We start from the raw sequence: 15864 nt of genomic DNA, 5'->3' as shown, positions 1-15864 counted from the left end.
CGACATCAGCCCAACTATCGACATGCATAGTCCGCCCTTTTGTCAGATGTCAAAACATTCGCTCATCTGTATTGAAATTGCTGTTTTTCCGCAGTGTTTGCGTAGAAAATTGAGAAAAATCGGTAAAAATCTAAATTAAATATGCCCGGGGAGCAGTGGCAGCAGTTGGAAGATCAACATCGGATGGCCGAGGTCTAAAATCGAGGAGCATAGGGCTCTGCAGGTGGAATTTTACCCTTAGAGAGGCAGTGAAAGAGAGGGACGAATAGCTCTGGGTGCACTACTATCAACATTTGTCGCCATGCATCTGCCAGATAGATGAACGCTGTCTTATATTTAGAGCATGACTCACCTGAGCCCTGTCGCAAGATCAGTACAAGACTGTTAGCGGGTCCGCCCACCAACCGGATGTCCAAATACTCGAGCAGCCAGAGAGATGCCTTCGCCGTACCCGCTCCTCCAGTAAGCAGGGAAAACAGGGATCCACGAAAGTCCCAGGGGATTAAGGTAACGATCTCTATTCCAATCCACTATCAGTTAGCTAATCTGGGTCGCACATGTTTGTAGCAACGCGAGCCACTGGTCTTCTTCATCATGCGACTTAACCTGAAAGCCGTGTTGCTCATCCTCACCGTGGCCGTGGTGGTGATCACCCTCGGCGTCTACATGCGCTGCGCCGCCTTCACCTTCTCGCCGGATCTGATGCGCCCCCTGGACCGGGCAGGCAGGCAGTCCGCTAACGGAGGAGAGGCCACCGCGTTGCAGGACATCGAGTGCTCCATAAATCAGGAGTACAGTGTGCACTGCAAGCGGGACGAGAACGCAAATGAGGTGTACGTGCCGTTCTCCTTTCTGCGCAACTACTTCGACGTCAGTGGAGCCGTCTCAACCACCGGCAGCGAGGTGGCCAAGTTCAACTGGGTGCACAGCACGGCCAAGGTGAACCTGCCCAGGGGCAAATACGATGCGCGCGGCGTCTTTATGTACTTCGAGAACTACAACGTGGAGGTGCGCGACCGTGTGAAGTGCATCAGCGCCGCCGAGGGCGTCCCGGTGAGCACGCAGTGGGAGAAACGCGGGTACTTCTACCCCACGCAGATTGCCCAGTTTGCGTTGTCGCACTACAGCAAGAACATCACGGAGCCGGCGCCCAGAGTGCGTGTGCTTGAGGACGGCGATGGAAATCAGATGGACTGGAGTACGCCCAAGACCAGCAACATGACCCGCATCTGGCACCATAAGTTCAACACCAGCGTGGTCCAGTTTGAGACGGCACCTGGCTATGAGGGCGCCATTAGCATCGCCCTCAATCAGACGCTTGACCTGCTACTCAGCGTGGATCTGTTGCTGGTCACCAACAGCAGCAGCCTCATGGTCACCGTCCTGAATCGGGACACCCGGCACAGCTATAATCTCCACTACATACCCGCCGACCTGCTACTGAGCGTACAGGACTCCAACATCTACTACGGACTCGGCGGTTCGGCGATTAATAAGTGGCGCCACATCACTCGGGACTTGCACATCGATGTCCAAAAGGGAATAGTCCTAGGAGACAAACGCTCGCCGTTGAAGGTGCGTCGCTCTGATCTGGAGGTTACGGCTCTAGGCTTCCTGGGCCTGGGCTTTTACGACAACATCACTCTATCCACCAGTGACCATCTGGCTCACTTTTACGATGCAGCAGAGTGGTTTATCCACAACCAGGACCCCAAGACGGGTGGCTGGGCCAATCCTGTGCGTCGTAGCCTCAACGGCTTTGCCGAGTTGCGTCCTGGCTGGATCTCGGCCATGGGTCAGGGCCACGCTATCTCGGTGCTGTCACGAGCTTACTGGCACTCGGGCGATGAACGCTATCTTCGGGCGGCCGCAGCCGGTCTGCAGCCCTACAGGGTATACTCGCGGGACGGCGGCGTTCTTGCGCAGTTCATGGACAAGTTTTACTGGTGAGTAGGATGACTTTACTTTTTGCATTTTATAGAAAATGTTATATGCGGTTGTATAACTACTATTTTGTCCCTGTGCAGGTACGAGGAGTATCCCACCACGCCGCCTTCCTATGTGCTGAACGGCTTCATCTATTCTCTTTTGGGGCTCTACGATCTTAACAGCACTGCGCCAGTGAAAATCGCCCGGGAGGCTGGAAAGCTCTTCGCCCAGGGCATGTACTCGTTGAAGAAGATGCTGCTGCTTTACGACACTGGCTCCGGCACCAGCTACGACCTGCGCCACCTGAGCCTGGGCGTGGCTCCCAACCTGGCGCGCTGGGACTACCATGCGACGCACGTTAACCAGCTGCTCCTGCTGGCCACCATAGACAGCGATCCATTGATTGCCCAGACCGCAGAGCGCTGGAAGGGCTATATGTTTGGCCGGCGGGCCAAGCACAACTGAGAACTAAGGAAACTGGCGGTCTATCGCCGTCAAAAAAGTGATATTTTGTAGGGCTCACGTATTGTGCTTAACCATTCTAAATGGTTGCACCAGGTGCCGTGTCCTTCCCACACCCTCACACTCCTGACCCGGAAATAATTTCTCGTTTCTATTGTGTTGTTTCCGGCCTTACCTCTGTGCTAAAGTCCTAATTTATCTCGGGTAGCTAGGCGCCCAGTGTTACGCTATTGTACCTTCACCTTCGATTGCATTATCAGATGTTGGCCTCGTCTTTAAAGATTGATTAATTGATTGATCCCCTATTGATAGCTTAATTGTTTGCCGAGAGTAGATGCACGCGCACTCACTGGACAATATTTAGAATTGAACCTTTAACACTTACTGTTTTAGTCAGACTTTTTACTGCGCAAACTAAGTAGAGTTCGTTACTACACTTCCCTGTAAAAAGTAATATAGAGAGCTTAGCATAATAGTTGTAGAACGTATGTAGGTAGTATCCATTAGATACAAAAGTAGACTCTTGTATTTAGCCTCCCGTGTAGAGGTGATAGTAGCGTTTCCCACTCATATACCTAACTGCCCCGGCCCCGAATAACAATGCACGATAATATCGATATTGGTAAGCCTGTAATGTAATGTAATGTTTGTAGCGTATGCCACTTGAGAATATTGTATATTTCTCGACACTTAAACGATGCCATTCCAACGTAATTTTATTTTAACTCCTAAGTTTTCAACATAACCGTGCAGCTGTCAATTAAGCAGGTAATATGTCCAATGGCCCACTACTAATCCCAAAACGAGACTGTTAACGAAAATTATTGATTTTGAGTATTGAGTTAAGTGAACCAAATTAAAGTACTTAATTTATGTTCTTTGTACTCGTGTATTGTTTCATTTGGTGTCTGGACGCTGGAGGTAACTTTGGGTTGTCCGTTTATACACAAATCGGTAGACAATTTATTTACAATTTGGTTAATTGTTCTAACAAAGAGGTACACAACTTCAACTTAAATCACTAGAAAGACTACCACTTCCTCTGGTCAAGAGCGCTGCGAGGTGAGCACGTGCGAGCGGATCGAGGGCGGCCCGCTCCGACGGCGCACCTCCTGGATGAACGCGTTCTCCATCTGGTCGCAGATGAGGTCGAAGAATATGTTGGCCACGTTACTGTGCAGCAGGGACTTGAACTCGAAGGAGACCTTGAAGTCCAGAACGCACGAGTTAGGTATGTCCTTGAGTCCAGGACTGAAGCGCCACTCGTTCAGCAGGTAGTTGAACAGGCGTCCATCGTGGCACTCGGACTTGACCAAGCTGGGCGGCACCAGGGTCACCTGCGAGGTGTACGACTCGCTGAGCGGCGGGAAGCCCACGATAAGGTCCGCCTTGAAGCCTCCTTTTTCCTGACTGTGCACGTGGGAACGCTTCACGTACGGCACAAACTTGTAGTAGTTGCTGACGTCGGAGACCACGCTGTAAATGTCCTGCATGGAGTACCTAGGTATGTACACATGGAATGGAATGTGATCACATTGATGAGGATGATTTCATCATGCGCACTACTCACCCCACGAGCTCCTTCTTGGTGTACCAACGATGCTTGTTGCGGAAATCATTGAAGGTGATGTAGGACCTGTGGATGCTGTTGGAGTAGCTGCGCTGATAGCCTCCACTGCAACAGGAGAAGAGCAACCTGAGTGGCACGGACAATTTTGCTATCAAAATATTACTGCGTCTGTGGCGTCTGCCTCGGGTTATGTAATTTACATTTACCTGCTGACCTTGTTTGAATAAGGGGTCGTAGGATTCTGACGTCCAGGGCTTTCAGTGTGCTGCCCTTTAGCATTTTAGGCAAAGCTGGAGCGTTGGGATGCGGATGCGGAAAAAGATAGATGTCCGTATCCGAGGTGTCGCGCAACAGTGGTGCCAATTCAGCTACTTTGTAGCCAGACTTGAATATACACATTCCGCGGGTATAATGCGGAAACGGTTTTATGTAATTTTGTATTACGCACTAAGCAATTTGAAGAAAACTAAGTGAGCAGTTGTACATTATGTGTATTTGTGTTTGTATCATAAAAAACATCTTTGCTAAAATTTATTTTTGTAATCTGGCATCTATTCGAATTGTTTTGTTATATTTTATAGGATTTAGCTATTTTTAATCCAAATTTATTGGCTTGAGGTGGCAGCACTGTCCAAAACAAAAAGGGACAAGGACAGCTGTTTGAAGTGCTGCCAGACCATAGCGAACTGGGTTTAATATTTGATTGGAAAACAATCGCCAAATTCCTGGTTTTCTTGAATGGCAGTTAAACAACAATCTTGTTTCCTTAACTAGCAATATATTTTCACATAATCGCACACAAAGACCGATCCTCGCCCTGCGGCACCGCCTGCCCAGAGAGCTCCTTCTGCTTCAGCTCTAGATATGTGTTCTCGTTGCGTTTCTCCATCCAGTCGGGCAGTGGAGCGGCCCAATCCTGCGGTGGCTGCTTCCGCTTCTCCCAAGTGTCGTTGGCAAAGTGGGCGCGCAGTCGGATGCGTCGGCGCTCCTCCTCGCTTTTGACTACCGCCCTTCCGGCCGCAACATCGTTTCCATTGGACTGCTGATACCTCTCGCAGTTGCGGTAGTCAGTTAGCCACTGGGAGCAGTCTGTGTCCTTGCCAAAGATGAAGTACTGGTGAAAGCGGGCCTTAAAACTCGTGCAATCGTCGTACTCCTCTTTGTACAGGTGACAGGGGCGAATCTGGAAGTAGGATTTCTGAACTCCGTGTCCAATCAGGCAGCCAAATACTTACTGCCCACGCGTCATCTAGTGTGTCCTTTGAATCGCTCGATTTTGAGTCAGCATTATCCGTTTTCGTGGCCATTTCAATTACATAAAATCAATTCTTAGTTCGATCAGCTGATTCTGTTTATAGCGCTGTTTGGCAGCGTTGCCACATCACTTCGATTGAAACGAGTCGGTTACTTTTCAAATGTTTGTTTTAATACCAAATAATTGCACAATCAATCATTGAAAATGTTTTGCAACTTGCGTTGCCGGCAACTATTTCGATTTTATCCGTATAAAGTGTGTAATATGCGCTCACTGTGAAAAAAGGTGTTTAATGTTTCCTTTTGACACACTTAATTAAAGCCTTTCAAAGTATCTTTCAAGCGTTTTCAGCATATTACAACAGAACTTATAAAATTAAAATAACTTTTACGTGTGTACTTAATTACAGAGCTAAGACCCGATGGCAAGTTACAACTAAATCGTAGTCAAAAATTTACAATACGCTGCATATGATGTGTTTCCACGGTCGTTTAACAAACTACTCATAATTCTAGGATCGCTACTTTTCAATCGTATTTATCTTTTGTACAGAGCTGAGAACTGGGCGCGAATTGAATCACCGATCAGGGGGCCAACTAAGCATATAAATATATATGTTTGTCTACGCTTGGACTTGGGGAAGTATAATTACGCGTTTTGGGTATACGCAGTTGGGATTTACGTCTAATGTTAATCTGTAGTTTGACTTTAAGATCTATGAACTAAAGAAAATGACCGCACAGGACCGCAGGCCTGTGTGGATGTGGGTGGCCGTCGGTCCGTCCTCTTTTGATCTCAGGGCAGAACGCTCTCCAGTTGGAGCAGCTGCAGCAGCTGCCGCTGATAGCCGCCCGACAGTTAGTACTTGTTGTGCTGCGCCAACAGCTGCATGTCCGTCAGATACTTGATGATGTGCACCTTGGCCTCGGCCTTTTGTCGCACGCCCAGCGTGTTGAGCATGTCCGTGACTACCATGCCGAACGACTGGTCCTCGGCGCTGACCGCCTGGGAGACGTTGTTCTGGAAAATCTTGATAGTGTTAAGCATGTTGTCGCTGTGCTCCTCCTCGCTGCGCTCCCGCTTGAGCGGCGGCTCGTAGAAGTATGGTTTTTGGTCCTTGCCCACGGCAGTCGCCAGCTGTGCGTCACTAGTGACGGTGATTTCTGTGGGGGATTAGAGAATTTAGCGGGGTTCTTAGATGCCCAGGGGCTGGAACACCTACCATGCGGATGGGTCAGGGCCTGGGCCGAGGTTGTGGCGCTGCCGTTGAAGGGCTGCGCGAATATGTCCACGACGGTCTGTTGCTGCGCCTGCTGTTGCTGCGAAGGATCGGCCACCTGGCTGGCGTTTTGACTGCCATTGGCGCACTTGCCGAGCAGCGACTCTCGGTACTGCCGTATGGAGTCAACCAGGAATTGCATCTGCTTGAAGTAGCGCCAGCGTGATTCCTGGCACAGTTTCATTTCGCGAGCGAACTTGTCGCGCAGGCTCTTCCATCGTTTGGTACATTTTTGTTCTGTAATAAAATAAATACAAATACTTAGTTAGGTGTTGGTTAACACGTTTAAAACTAAACGTTGGTTATTATTTTATTGCTTATAATTGGTCTATATAAAGTTGAGAGCAGTATTCAAAAGTTTTTCTTAGTTAAAGCTCTCATACAAAAAAGGAGAAAAGTATTATAGTATAGTTGAAAAATATTTAGAGTTCTAGTCATTTGAAATGATTCATTGTAGAGAATTGGCCTTTAAAGGCCTTGAAAATCCCTCATACTACATGTGTCGTATTCTAAAACTTGTTATCTCGTTGAAACAAAACAAGGGACTGCGAATATTATTTTAGTTGCCTGTTTTTATGACCAGATAGTTCCTTAAGATGTAAAGATTTATTCATTTTTCGACTCTGTGGCATCGCACCTGCGATTGCCGCTGTTGCTCCAGGAGCAACTTGAGACTTCTGGGCTGCTATCAGAACTGAACTAGAACCATGGTACCATCTGACCCACCCTGAGAGCGCATCTGCTAGAAGCATCAAATCGCAAACCAAAACAAACCGCCGGCAGAGGCAGAGGCGGTGGCAGAAGGAAGGCAGCAGTTTCCCAGCGCCAGCAGAGACGTTGACGTGACGGTGACGTCGTCGCCCGCTTACTGGCGACTCCGCCGCTGCCCGCGGCCTCTGCCTGAAGACGGAGACCTGTAGCGCTGCTGCGGGGTCGACTTGACTGCAACTCCAGCTTTCGAGCCACCTTCTTGCATAATCGAAAGCCGAAAAGGTGCCGCGATATAGGCGAAAATTTAGGGTTCGATCAAAGGCCGTCGAGGGGGTGGAGTGAACGGTACATTTTGTTGGTATACTCGTAAAAACGAAACGAAAGCCGCCTCTTTGGTATCCGGTATCTACAGTGCGGTCTTAAGGTATTACCGCAGCTGGAATTTCTAACTTTCTTTTTTACGGGAGTGGTATTTCAGTTTCGGAGTTTTTACCTATTAATTGTAAAGACTGTCTTGTACTTGTAATAAACGTGTTTCATTAAACCCTGAACTGAAATGTTTTTGTTTCTAAGAACCTATTTTTATTTAAACAAAATGTGCTGTGCCAATAATTTTGTCCCGCACTGTATGCATGAGTACATACGAGCGTGTGTGAGCGAGTCAGCTGTCGACCGAGACCGAGGCAGCGCAGTGTACGAAAATAAACGCTGGCGCAAGCAGAATGGCAGCTGTGCGAGCGAGACAACTACTGCGCCGCGACGGCAAAGTACAGCAACTTCAAAAATATCGACTGAGCACACTGCCACAGAGGTTTTTACACCGACAGAGCGGCCAGGGGCGCAGTTCGAGCGCCCAAAGGGGGCGCTCATTTAAAAATTTACCTAGAAAATAAGTACAATTAAGAGGCAGATTATGGATGCTGTGAGCTTAGTGCAAAGAAACAAATGTCGAGACAATAACAGGATTATTTTGCATGTTTTCTATAAGAAAACTATTCCCTAAATAATCTCTTTTAAAATATGCTGGTTATTTGCCACTATCTTGTATAGCCTAACATTTAAACTCGCTGTATTTTTGGCCTAGTATTTAACTGATTTTGCGGCCCACCCTCTGCCGCGTAGCTGCGCCCCTGGCATTTCACAACCATCAGCCAGCTACTGCGTCGCGTCGCCGTTCACTTTTGCGTCGTTTTCTGTCGTCGTCGACTGACTTGTCTCGCCTCTCTTCTCTGCCCGTCCCCGGCCCGCTCCGGCCCTCGGAGAATTAATCAATTGGCTGGCTGGGGCACGGACTGGAGACAGAAAGCAGAAAACCCGTAGCGAAGCCAAAACCAGCCGAATTTCACTTACCAGGCACACCGAGAGTTTCGGCGATTTGTTTCCAGGTCTGGGCCTTGCGCACGAAGTGCTTGTAGTTGTAGTGCGACCTGTCGTATATCACTGGGTTCAGCTTCACAGCCTCGATGAGATTGAGATCAAACTGCTGCTCGAGATTTGCATCCAGCTTGTCCATCTCGATGGCCGCCGTGAGAGTGTGCACTGGGTGGGTGGTGAGCGAGACGGGGGGAAACAAGAGTTAATTTAGCAAGAGGCGAAACGGGATTGTGTGGATGTGGATGTGGATCCCGATCCCAGTCCAGGTCCCAGCACTCGGGCTTTCGCTGCCCGACGACACTCACTTTGTTTCTTTCGCTTGCTAATTGTCGTTAAGTATTTGGCGCGAACGCACGCTCTGTTTGTTTTTATTTTGATTGGTTTCTTCTGCGAGGAAGGAACGTCGACGTTTTAATTTTATTTCTCAGTCGCGTCTCTGCCAACTCTGTCTCAGCTCAGTCGCGTCTCTGCCAATGGAGGGTCTGGGCGCGGGCGTTGCTCAACACTGCTCCAGTTATCGATAGACATCGATCAGCCAATGGGGGCGGCAGAGCTCACGAACAGTATTTCTACGGCACACGGTCACTCTCGGGCTGTTTGAACACCTACTTTTAATGTTTTCCGCTACATCCTTAAACCTTTTATATCCTTCCGGTACCCTTGCAAAATAAGAACTTAAAATAGAATCCCTGAAATTTAAAAAAGTGTGTTGTTTCCAAGAGCCAACTGGTATATTCCAACGGTCCGTCTGCGGTCACACTCTTTCTTATTGGACCATCAAATGGAGGAACTGGCCGCGCAGCGGAATTGGACGGATGAGGAGCGCTTGGAGCTGGCGGCCAAGTTGGACGCCGAGCTGGACGCCTTCATCGATGGCCTTGAGAAGAAGCGCTATGAGGAGGGCTGGCCGGAGGACCGGTGGCAGGAGGAGATGGACAAGCATCCGTTCTTCATGAAGCGTGCTCCGCAGCCTGGCGACGACGTGCACCCGATGTTCGAGGGCCTGCAGAAGCTCAAGTACGATCCGGAGGAGAACACGCGAGACGAGCTGGCGCTCAACTACAAGGAGGACGGCAACTTCTACATGAAGCACAAGAAGTTCCGCATGGCCATCTACAGCTTCACCGAGGGCATCAAGTCCAAATCGGAGAATCCCGACACCCTGGCCGTGCTATACAATAACCGCTCGGCCGCTCACTACTTCCTCAAGAACTACAGATCCTCGCTGAGCGACGCACAGCGTGCTCTGTTCTACAAGCCGGACTACACAAAAGCCCGGTGGAGGTCAGCGCAGTGCGCCTACGAGCTGGAGAGGTTCGACGTGTGCACCCAGATGTGCGAGGAGCTGCTCGAGGTGGACGTGGACCACAAGGAGGCTAACGCGCTGCTGCACAAGAACAAAATGAAGAAGGTGAGCATTGGTTATCCAGTTGAATGAGAATCCTAATCTAATGCATTTTAATCCTCGCAGCTCGAGATAGAGCGCAACCAGCGCAAGGAGGCTGCCGAGGCCAAGCGTCGTCTCACCCGCTTCCACAGGCTTCGTGATGCGATAGAGCAGAGGGCCATAAAGTTCGACGACCAAAAGGTGGGAAAGAAGGCCACGCTTAGCGAGGAGCTTCTCCGTCCCAAATTCCTGCCACTAGAGGACCACCCCGTGCACCTGGACGAGGACGGCAGCACGCTGGTCTGGCCCGCCGCGTTCTCTTATCCGGAGTTTCTGTTCAGCGACTTTCAGCAGCAGCTGCCGGAAACTGCCACCATGCGGGATTGCCTGGCGACGCTCTTCAACGAACCACTGCCCTGCGATAAGACACAGAGCTACCGACTGGGCAACGTGCACGTGTACTACGAGAACCGCAAGGTGGGCTGCGTCCACAAGGTGGCCGAGGAGAAGCAGCTCGCCGAGATCATCGCTGAGAAGGGATTCTTCGTCTCCGGCGGGGCTCTGCTCTTCTATGTAGTCCCAAAAGACTCCCGGGTGGAGCAGGAGTTTATACACGAACAGCGTCGACCCATGGTTTATAGCTGAGGCAGTGGGCAAATAAAGTGGATGGTTTTCAAAAATGAAATGCGTTCGGCTGGCTGTAAAGTTTATTTATTTTGCGGCTTGATTTATTTGTAAGCTTACGTTTAGTCACGGTACAATTGAGCTTTGGTTATGCTATGTCTAAGCACTTTATCGTTGGATTAACTAATTTCTGATATGTTATGCGAAGCCAAAAAGCGTAGTTCTAAGCTCACGCCGTCCCGAAATACCGGTAACGACGCCAGCTCATTTTGGTATATAATATAATTGTGTAAAATTAGAACTTGTTTAGCTAAATTTAGTTTCTTTTTAACAACGAGGCGCCTAAATAATTCAACAATATGGTTTTCCTTTAATTCGTATAAAAGCGTTTTGTAAATTTCCATAATTGAGCATATTCATATGTATAAATCTTAGACATTCATCGTAAGTTCACAACAGTAATACTAGTGGACTCCTCAAGTGGAGCCGGATATGATTCGTTAAAATACCTCTGACAAAGCAAGATCAACCTATAAGGCTTAAGACTAAATGCATCGTGGGAAAGCGTATTACATACTCGGATAACATAATAATGAGCTGATGACATCAACTTGACCAATTAACACAAGATTGGTGGGCAGATCACAATCACAAGAACCTACAACATAAAAAGCAAAATTCAAAAAAGCAGTGTGTTTCCACAGCGAAGTGTTAGACATTGATACGGAAAGCGGAGAGATCCCCGCTACTGCTGCGGCGACGGCGGATTTCTCTGCAGGACATTGTTGAGCCTCATCTTCAGCGGAGAAAAGTCAATTTTCTTGAAGCGAGGCAGCGAGGCAAACTTCCTCATGCCGCCTCCCGCGGGTTGCAGCTCGTTGCTCGGGGCCACCGACTGCACCATGGGCTCCGGTGGGGTTTCTGCCTGGGTCTTGGCTTTACTCGGCGAATGACCGATTTTGGCCAGCGTGGCGTACTTCTGCAGGAGACGAGCGGCCTGCTCCGCCGCCTGAAAGTGATCCTCCTTCTTCTCCATCTTGGGCTGCGCAAGCACCATCGCTTTCGCCTGTCCAGAATCGTCGGCCACTTGTCCGTCATCGAACTTGAAGTCTATGTTCTTCAGCATGGTGAGGTGTAGTAGCTCATCATCCACGCCTTCATTATTATTGTTGTTGTTTTGGTGGGTGTTGTTACTATTGGTGCTATTCGGCCGCTTCACAGGATGTGTGACGGCATAAACGCTCTCAGAGATTTTGTGGGCGGCAGTCTTCTTGTTTGAGATTTTAGTCTTAACTGATGATGTTGATGTTGAGATGGTGTCCGCCTTGTGGCGCTGTTCAATGATCTGTTGGGGCGATGAAATGTAGAGGTTCTCCTTTCGCTCGCGACGCAACTTGGAACTGACCAAGTGCCTAAGACTGGGTCCATGATCGGCGGGACTGCGTCGCTTTGACTTCAGGGTGTCACAGCTGTTGGGATAGTATGAGGGAATCTTCTCGTCCACACTGATGATCGACTTCCTCGGTGTTTGGTAGAAGTTCTCCTCCTCTGGCTTCTGCTGGAATGTATTCTGTTTGGGCGTTCCCTTTTGCGGCAAAGGAGGCGCCAGGGGAGATTCGGTGGGTGTGCTGGTGCTTAGTCCAAAGCCAAGCGGCTGTGCCTCCAGCTCTTGTGCGGCCTTGACTGCCAACAGGTTCTCGTAAAGATGCTCTGCAAATCCAGCTGCAGCCGCCCCGACAGTACTGTTCAACGAACTACCATGCATGGCTTCGTAAATGGCACTCTCGTCGGGCACCTGGGTCTTGGTGGGCTGATCCTCCGTGTTGCAGCTGCTGGTGGAGGAGCAGTAGGATCCAGTGGAATAACCGGAGGAGGTGGAGACCGTACTGCCGGCTGGCTGCGGTGGCAGCTCCTTCACCGTCGCCTTTAAAATGGGCGCCATCACGCAGTATCCCGTGAGGTCCTCCTCCACGATCTTATTTTTCTTCAGTAGATTACTCTGCGGAACAGCTCCGTGCGATCCGATGAGATTGATGGTGGACGTGTTGCAAGCGGAAAAGTTGAAATTGTACGGCAGTTGCTCGGATACGTTAAGGCTTTCCAGGGAGTCGGCCGTGGTCAGTTTGCTGGTGATCTGCGCCACAAGCTGATTTCGCGATATCGGCTCAATGGCCGACTCGTCCAGACTGATGTTCAGTTCCAGGCTCGACTCGTGGTTCTGTTCTCCGAAATATTCTCCGAAGGTGTCCAGGAAATTCAGCTTGGAGAGGTCCGGACTCGAGAAGCTGTTGCGCTGGGACTTGCTTAATTGGGATGTGCGCTTAACCGGGAGCACTGGCTCCGGGGTGGGAGCGTTCTCGTAGAGCGGCAGGACCTCCTCCTGGTTTGAGGGCTCGTGGACCAGTTCGCTGATGCTGCCGGAACGCTTTTGGCGCTGTACACCGAACAGGCTGTCCAGCATGTTCTTGTACTTCTTTTTCTTGGCCAGCTCCGACTCGGGATTGGTGCTGGACCGCGGAATCTCGCCCAGCTGGGCGCACTCAAAAGTGTTAATGCGCTGGCGGTGAGGATGTGCGGGTAGTGGCGGCGGTGACGGGATCTTCATGACCGATGGCTTCATTTCCTCATAGATGCCCGATGCGATGGAGACGCGCGAGATGCGGCTGCCGTCGAAGATCTCCTCGTAGATCTGCGAGACGCGCGGCGAGAGAGCGCTTGCGTCCAGGGTGTCTGGCAGATTGGGCAGCGGGCCAAGAGCGCCGGGGCCCCTGCTCAGGCGACGCTGCTCGAGGAAGACCTGTCGGTACAGTTCCAGGTTCTTTATCGACTTCCGCATCCACTTCATGTGGCGCCGGCAGGAAGTCTCCGTCTCCAGGGCAAAGTATATGAAGCAGTCGCGTCGGTTCTGCGTCCAGAACAGTCCGTAGGAGTGCTGCTTGGTGCGCGATGTAGCCAGGCTGAGGCTGACACCAGGAACGTTCACAGAGACACTAATGGGCTTGGCGGGATGGAACTCCTGACCCTCCGTCTCCTGGGCCTGGAAGCTGAGCCGCAGGAAGCAGGGCACACACTTGATGGCCTCTATTTTCACCTGGCAGCGGGTCCACGTCTTGTAGCGGAGCGCCACTGGACGCTTGTCGTGTGTATCCAGCTTGACGTCCATGCTCATGGAGATCTCGTTGTGGTCCATCTTGCGGCAACTGGTCCTGGAGGGCGCGGGCGGGGGAGCGGTGAATGTAATGCGAGTGGAAAATAAAAAAATGTAACGATTTCTTTCCGCTGCGGGATTTACATCTTTTCTATGACTGGGTGGAGCTCTTATCGGCCATTCTCTTATCGCCCGTTTATCCTTCGTGTCCTCGTGACGTGACCAGCGTTGCCACCTGACGATAGTATCACAGCAATCGCTGTACAACTAGATATGGACTTTGCATAGATTTATTTTACATTTTGTAAACGTTGTTAGGATGAACAAACTATAAATGTTAAATAAATAGTATTTATATTTTTAATGGACTTCGGTGAAGACCTGCAATGATTTGTGTATTTTCAAGTAATCTGGTCTAAGTTAGCTATGATAAGCAACCAATAAGCGGAATATTATTTAGGTTTAACCCCATATTATACATATTCTGGAAGGTCATCAAGTAATCCCTTAACCAGAAAAAACTTCAATTATTAGCTTCATAGGCAGCAATCGTAACTATACACCAGCAATCGTAACTATACATCAAAAAAAACATTAGGGCAGTTGTATTTTGAATTGCTTAGCATTTCCAAGAAATTACCCACGGAAGGATAGTCGCAATAATAGCCGAGCTACTTGATTACGACATTTCTTTTGCTTTAGGATACAGATCGAGTCGACGTTGTCCGAAGATTGGGAGCTCCTCTCGCACTTTCTTCACCAGGGAAAAGTCGATGTCCGTCACCACAGTCGTTTCATCCTCTCCGGCACACACCTGAACCCTGGCCCAGGGATCGACCACCATGGAATGGCCAAAACTAAAGTGTTTTGCGGTAGGATCAAAAGCTGGTGCGCAGGTCACCACGTAGAGCTGGTTGTCATTGGCGCGTGAGCGCTGCAGGAGTTCCATGTATTTGAAGCCCGTGTAATCGGCAAAATCGCTCGGATAGATGAGCATCTCGCATCCCGCATTGCGGTATCCACGGGCCATTTCCTCGAACCGGAGGTCATGGCAGACCCCAAGTCCGATTTTGTGGCCGTCCACCTCGAATATGCTGAACTCGTTGCCCGCTGTAAACCGAGCGGACTCCAAGTAGGTGAACCCGGCCTTTACGTATAAGTCGGCCAGATGCACCTTACGATACTTGGCCACCAGTCGACCCTTAGGATCCCACACCGTGCACGCACCGTAAACCTCATCGTTCTGGCCCTTCTCTGGTATCGTCCCGCCCACGATGTACACCTCATGCTTCCTGGCCAGCTCGGGGAGCCGTTGGAAGCAGTATCCATCCCTGACGTTTTCCGGGTCTCTGTGGAAGCCAGAACTTCTGGTGAAGTTCTCTGATAGGCAAATCAATCGAGGTTTTTGATCCTCCATGACCGCCTCAATTTTCCTGGTTACAACCTCCAAATTCTCCTCTCGATTTCTAAAGCGCTTCAATTGAAGCAACGCCAAGCGCAGATCTATATAATGAATTTCAAATTCTTTTAGAGTAACAGAAAGCTAATTAATTGCTCACATTGGCTTGGTTTATTCATATTAAATATCTGAGTAAGAAACTTTACTTCGTTGTGTTTTTAAATAGTTGCAGTTTTAATAAGCAATAAGCTGTAAATAGATCCCTGCAAGCATTTTCTAACGCGGAAGAAAACTATCGTCCGCGATATCGCATTAGGATCGCGGAAGTCACTCCCGTCGGGAAGAAATGACTTAGAAGTTACTTCTACGCGGTATATGTATATTTTGTTTTTGTAAAATGTGTACTATCGTCTTTCCATCTTCCAGAAGTGACTTAGAAGTGACTTCTGGACGATAGGCCTGTGGCAGTTTCATATTTCGAAAATGTTTTTCAGGCACAACCAAAAATATGCTACTTGCTCTAATCCGTTCAATGCAGTCAGTGCAGTGTAAAGTTCTTTCTTACCTGCTAGACCAAGGGCCAAAATTGTGGATTGCAACGTGTTTCTAATAATTATTTTATTATTATCTGCCTGTCTGTCTTAAGCTGAATAACGGGTATCTGATAGTCGATAGCCTATACCGTTCTTAAAGGTTATATAGGTCATAGGTTACTATAGTAACCTT

The 15864-nt window shown here is 49.3% G+C and overlaps 7 protein-coding genes across 11 annotated transcripts; 2 read left to right on the top strand and 5 right to left on the bottom strand.

Moving 5' to 3' along the window:
• The first annotated feature begins 47 nt into the window (after positions 1–47).
• LOC108030050 (D-glucuronyl C5-epimerase B) lies at positions 48–3275 on the top strand. The gene is made up of 3 exons (XM_017102625.3): positions 48–507; positions 568–1946; positions 2028–3275. Exons 1-3 carry the CDS (start codon positions 319–321, stop codon positions 2392–2394), a joined length of 1935 nt encoding a protein of 644 aa, XP_016958114.1. The 5' UTR covers positions 48–318; the 3' UTR covers positions 2395–3275.
• A 48-nt stretch (positions 3276–3323) lies between these two features.
• Positions 3324–4331, bottom strand: LOC108030055 (coenzyme Q-binding protein COQ10, mitochondrial). Of its 5 annotated transcripts, none has more exons than XM_017102633.2 (3): positions 4168–4330; positions 3962–4109; positions 3324–3891 (listed from the first exon to the last, which is right to left on the bottom strand). In XM_017102633.2, exons 1-3 carry the CDS (start codon positions 4238–4240, stop codon positions 3438–3440), a joined length of 675 nt encoding a protein of 224 aa, XP_016958122.1. In that variant the 5' UTR covers positions 4241–4330; the 3' UTR covers positions 3324–3437. The 5 variants fall into 5 exon arrangements, with proteins under 5 accessions (XP_016958122.1, XP_050743905.1, XP_016958125.1 ...); XM_050887948.1 differs by having other exon boundaries at positions 3962–4087; positions 4176–4329; XM_017102636.3 differs by having other exon boundaries at positions 3962–4066; positions 4176–4329.
• A 388-nt stretch (positions 4332–4719) lies between these two features.
• Positions 4720–5341, bottom strand: LOC108030162 (UPF0545 protein C22orf39 homolog). The gene is made up of 2 exons (XM_017102892.3): positions 5197–5341; positions 4720–5144 (listed from the first exon to the last, which is right to left on the bottom strand). The coding sequence occupies exons 1-2, from the start codon at positions 5266–5268 to the stop codon at positions 4746–4748; spliced, it is 471 nt and encodes a 156-aa protein (XP_016958381.1). The 5' UTR covers positions 5269–5341; the 3' UTR covers positions 4720–4745.
• Positions 5342–5365: 24 nt separating this feature from the next.
• Positions 5366–9068, bottom strand: LOC108030161 (transcription factor Adf-1). The gene is made up of 4 exons (XM_017102891.3): positions 8886–9068; positions 8557–8745; positions 6439–6732; positions 5366–6379 (listed from the first exon to the last, which is right to left on the bottom strand). Coding segments are annotated over exons 1-4 (789 nt in total). The 5' UTR covers positions 8887–9068; the 3' UTR covers positions 5366–6074.
• Positions 9069–9192: 124 nt separating this feature from the next.
• Positions 9193–10652, top strand: LOC108030160 (DNA polymerase interacting tetratricopeptide repeat-containing, protein of 47 kDa). The gene is made up of 2 exons (XM_017102890.3): positions 9193–9991; positions 10052–10652. The coding sequence occupies exons 1-2, from the start codon at positions 9362–9364 to the stop codon at positions 10610–10612; spliced, it is 1191 nt and encodes a 396-aa protein (XP_016958379.1). The 5' UTR covers positions 9193–9361; the 3' UTR covers positions 10613–10652.
• Positions 10653–10662: 10 nt separating this feature from the next.
• On the bottom strand, positions 10663–13950 carry LOC108030159 (uncharacterized). The gene has a single exon (XM_017102889.3). It carries the CDS (start codon positions 13779–13781, stop codon positions 11337–11339), a length of 2445 nt encoding a protein of 814 aa, XP_016958378.1. The 5' UTR covers positions 13782–13950; the 3' UTR covers positions 10663–11336.
• Positions 13951–14342: 392 nt separating this feature from the next.
• On the bottom strand, positions 14343–15416 carry LOC108029953 (omega-amidase NIT2). The gene is made up of 2 exons (XM_017102456.3): positions 15299–15416; positions 14343–15242 (listed from the first exon to the last, which is right to left on the bottom strand). The coding sequence occupies exons 1-2, from the start codon at positions 15315–15317 to the stop codon at positions 14419–14421; spliced, it is 843 nt and encodes a 280-aa protein (XP_016957945.1). The 5' UTR covers positions 15318–15416; the 3' UTR covers positions 14343–14418.
• Positions 15417–15864: the final 448 nt, after the last annotated feature.

The sequence above is a fragment of the Drosophila biarmipes genome, chromosome 2R, assembly GCF_025231255.1.
Source record: "Drosophila biarmipes strain raj3 chromosome 2R, RU_DBia_V1.1, whole genome shotgun sequence".
NCBI classification, from domain to species: domain Eukaryota; kingdom Metazoa; phylum Arthropoda; class Insecta; order Diptera; family Drosophilidae; genus Drosophila; species Drosophila biarmipes.
The sequence above is the reverse complement of the archived record's forward strand: the minus strand, read 5'-3'. Positions and strand labels throughout refer to the sequence as shown.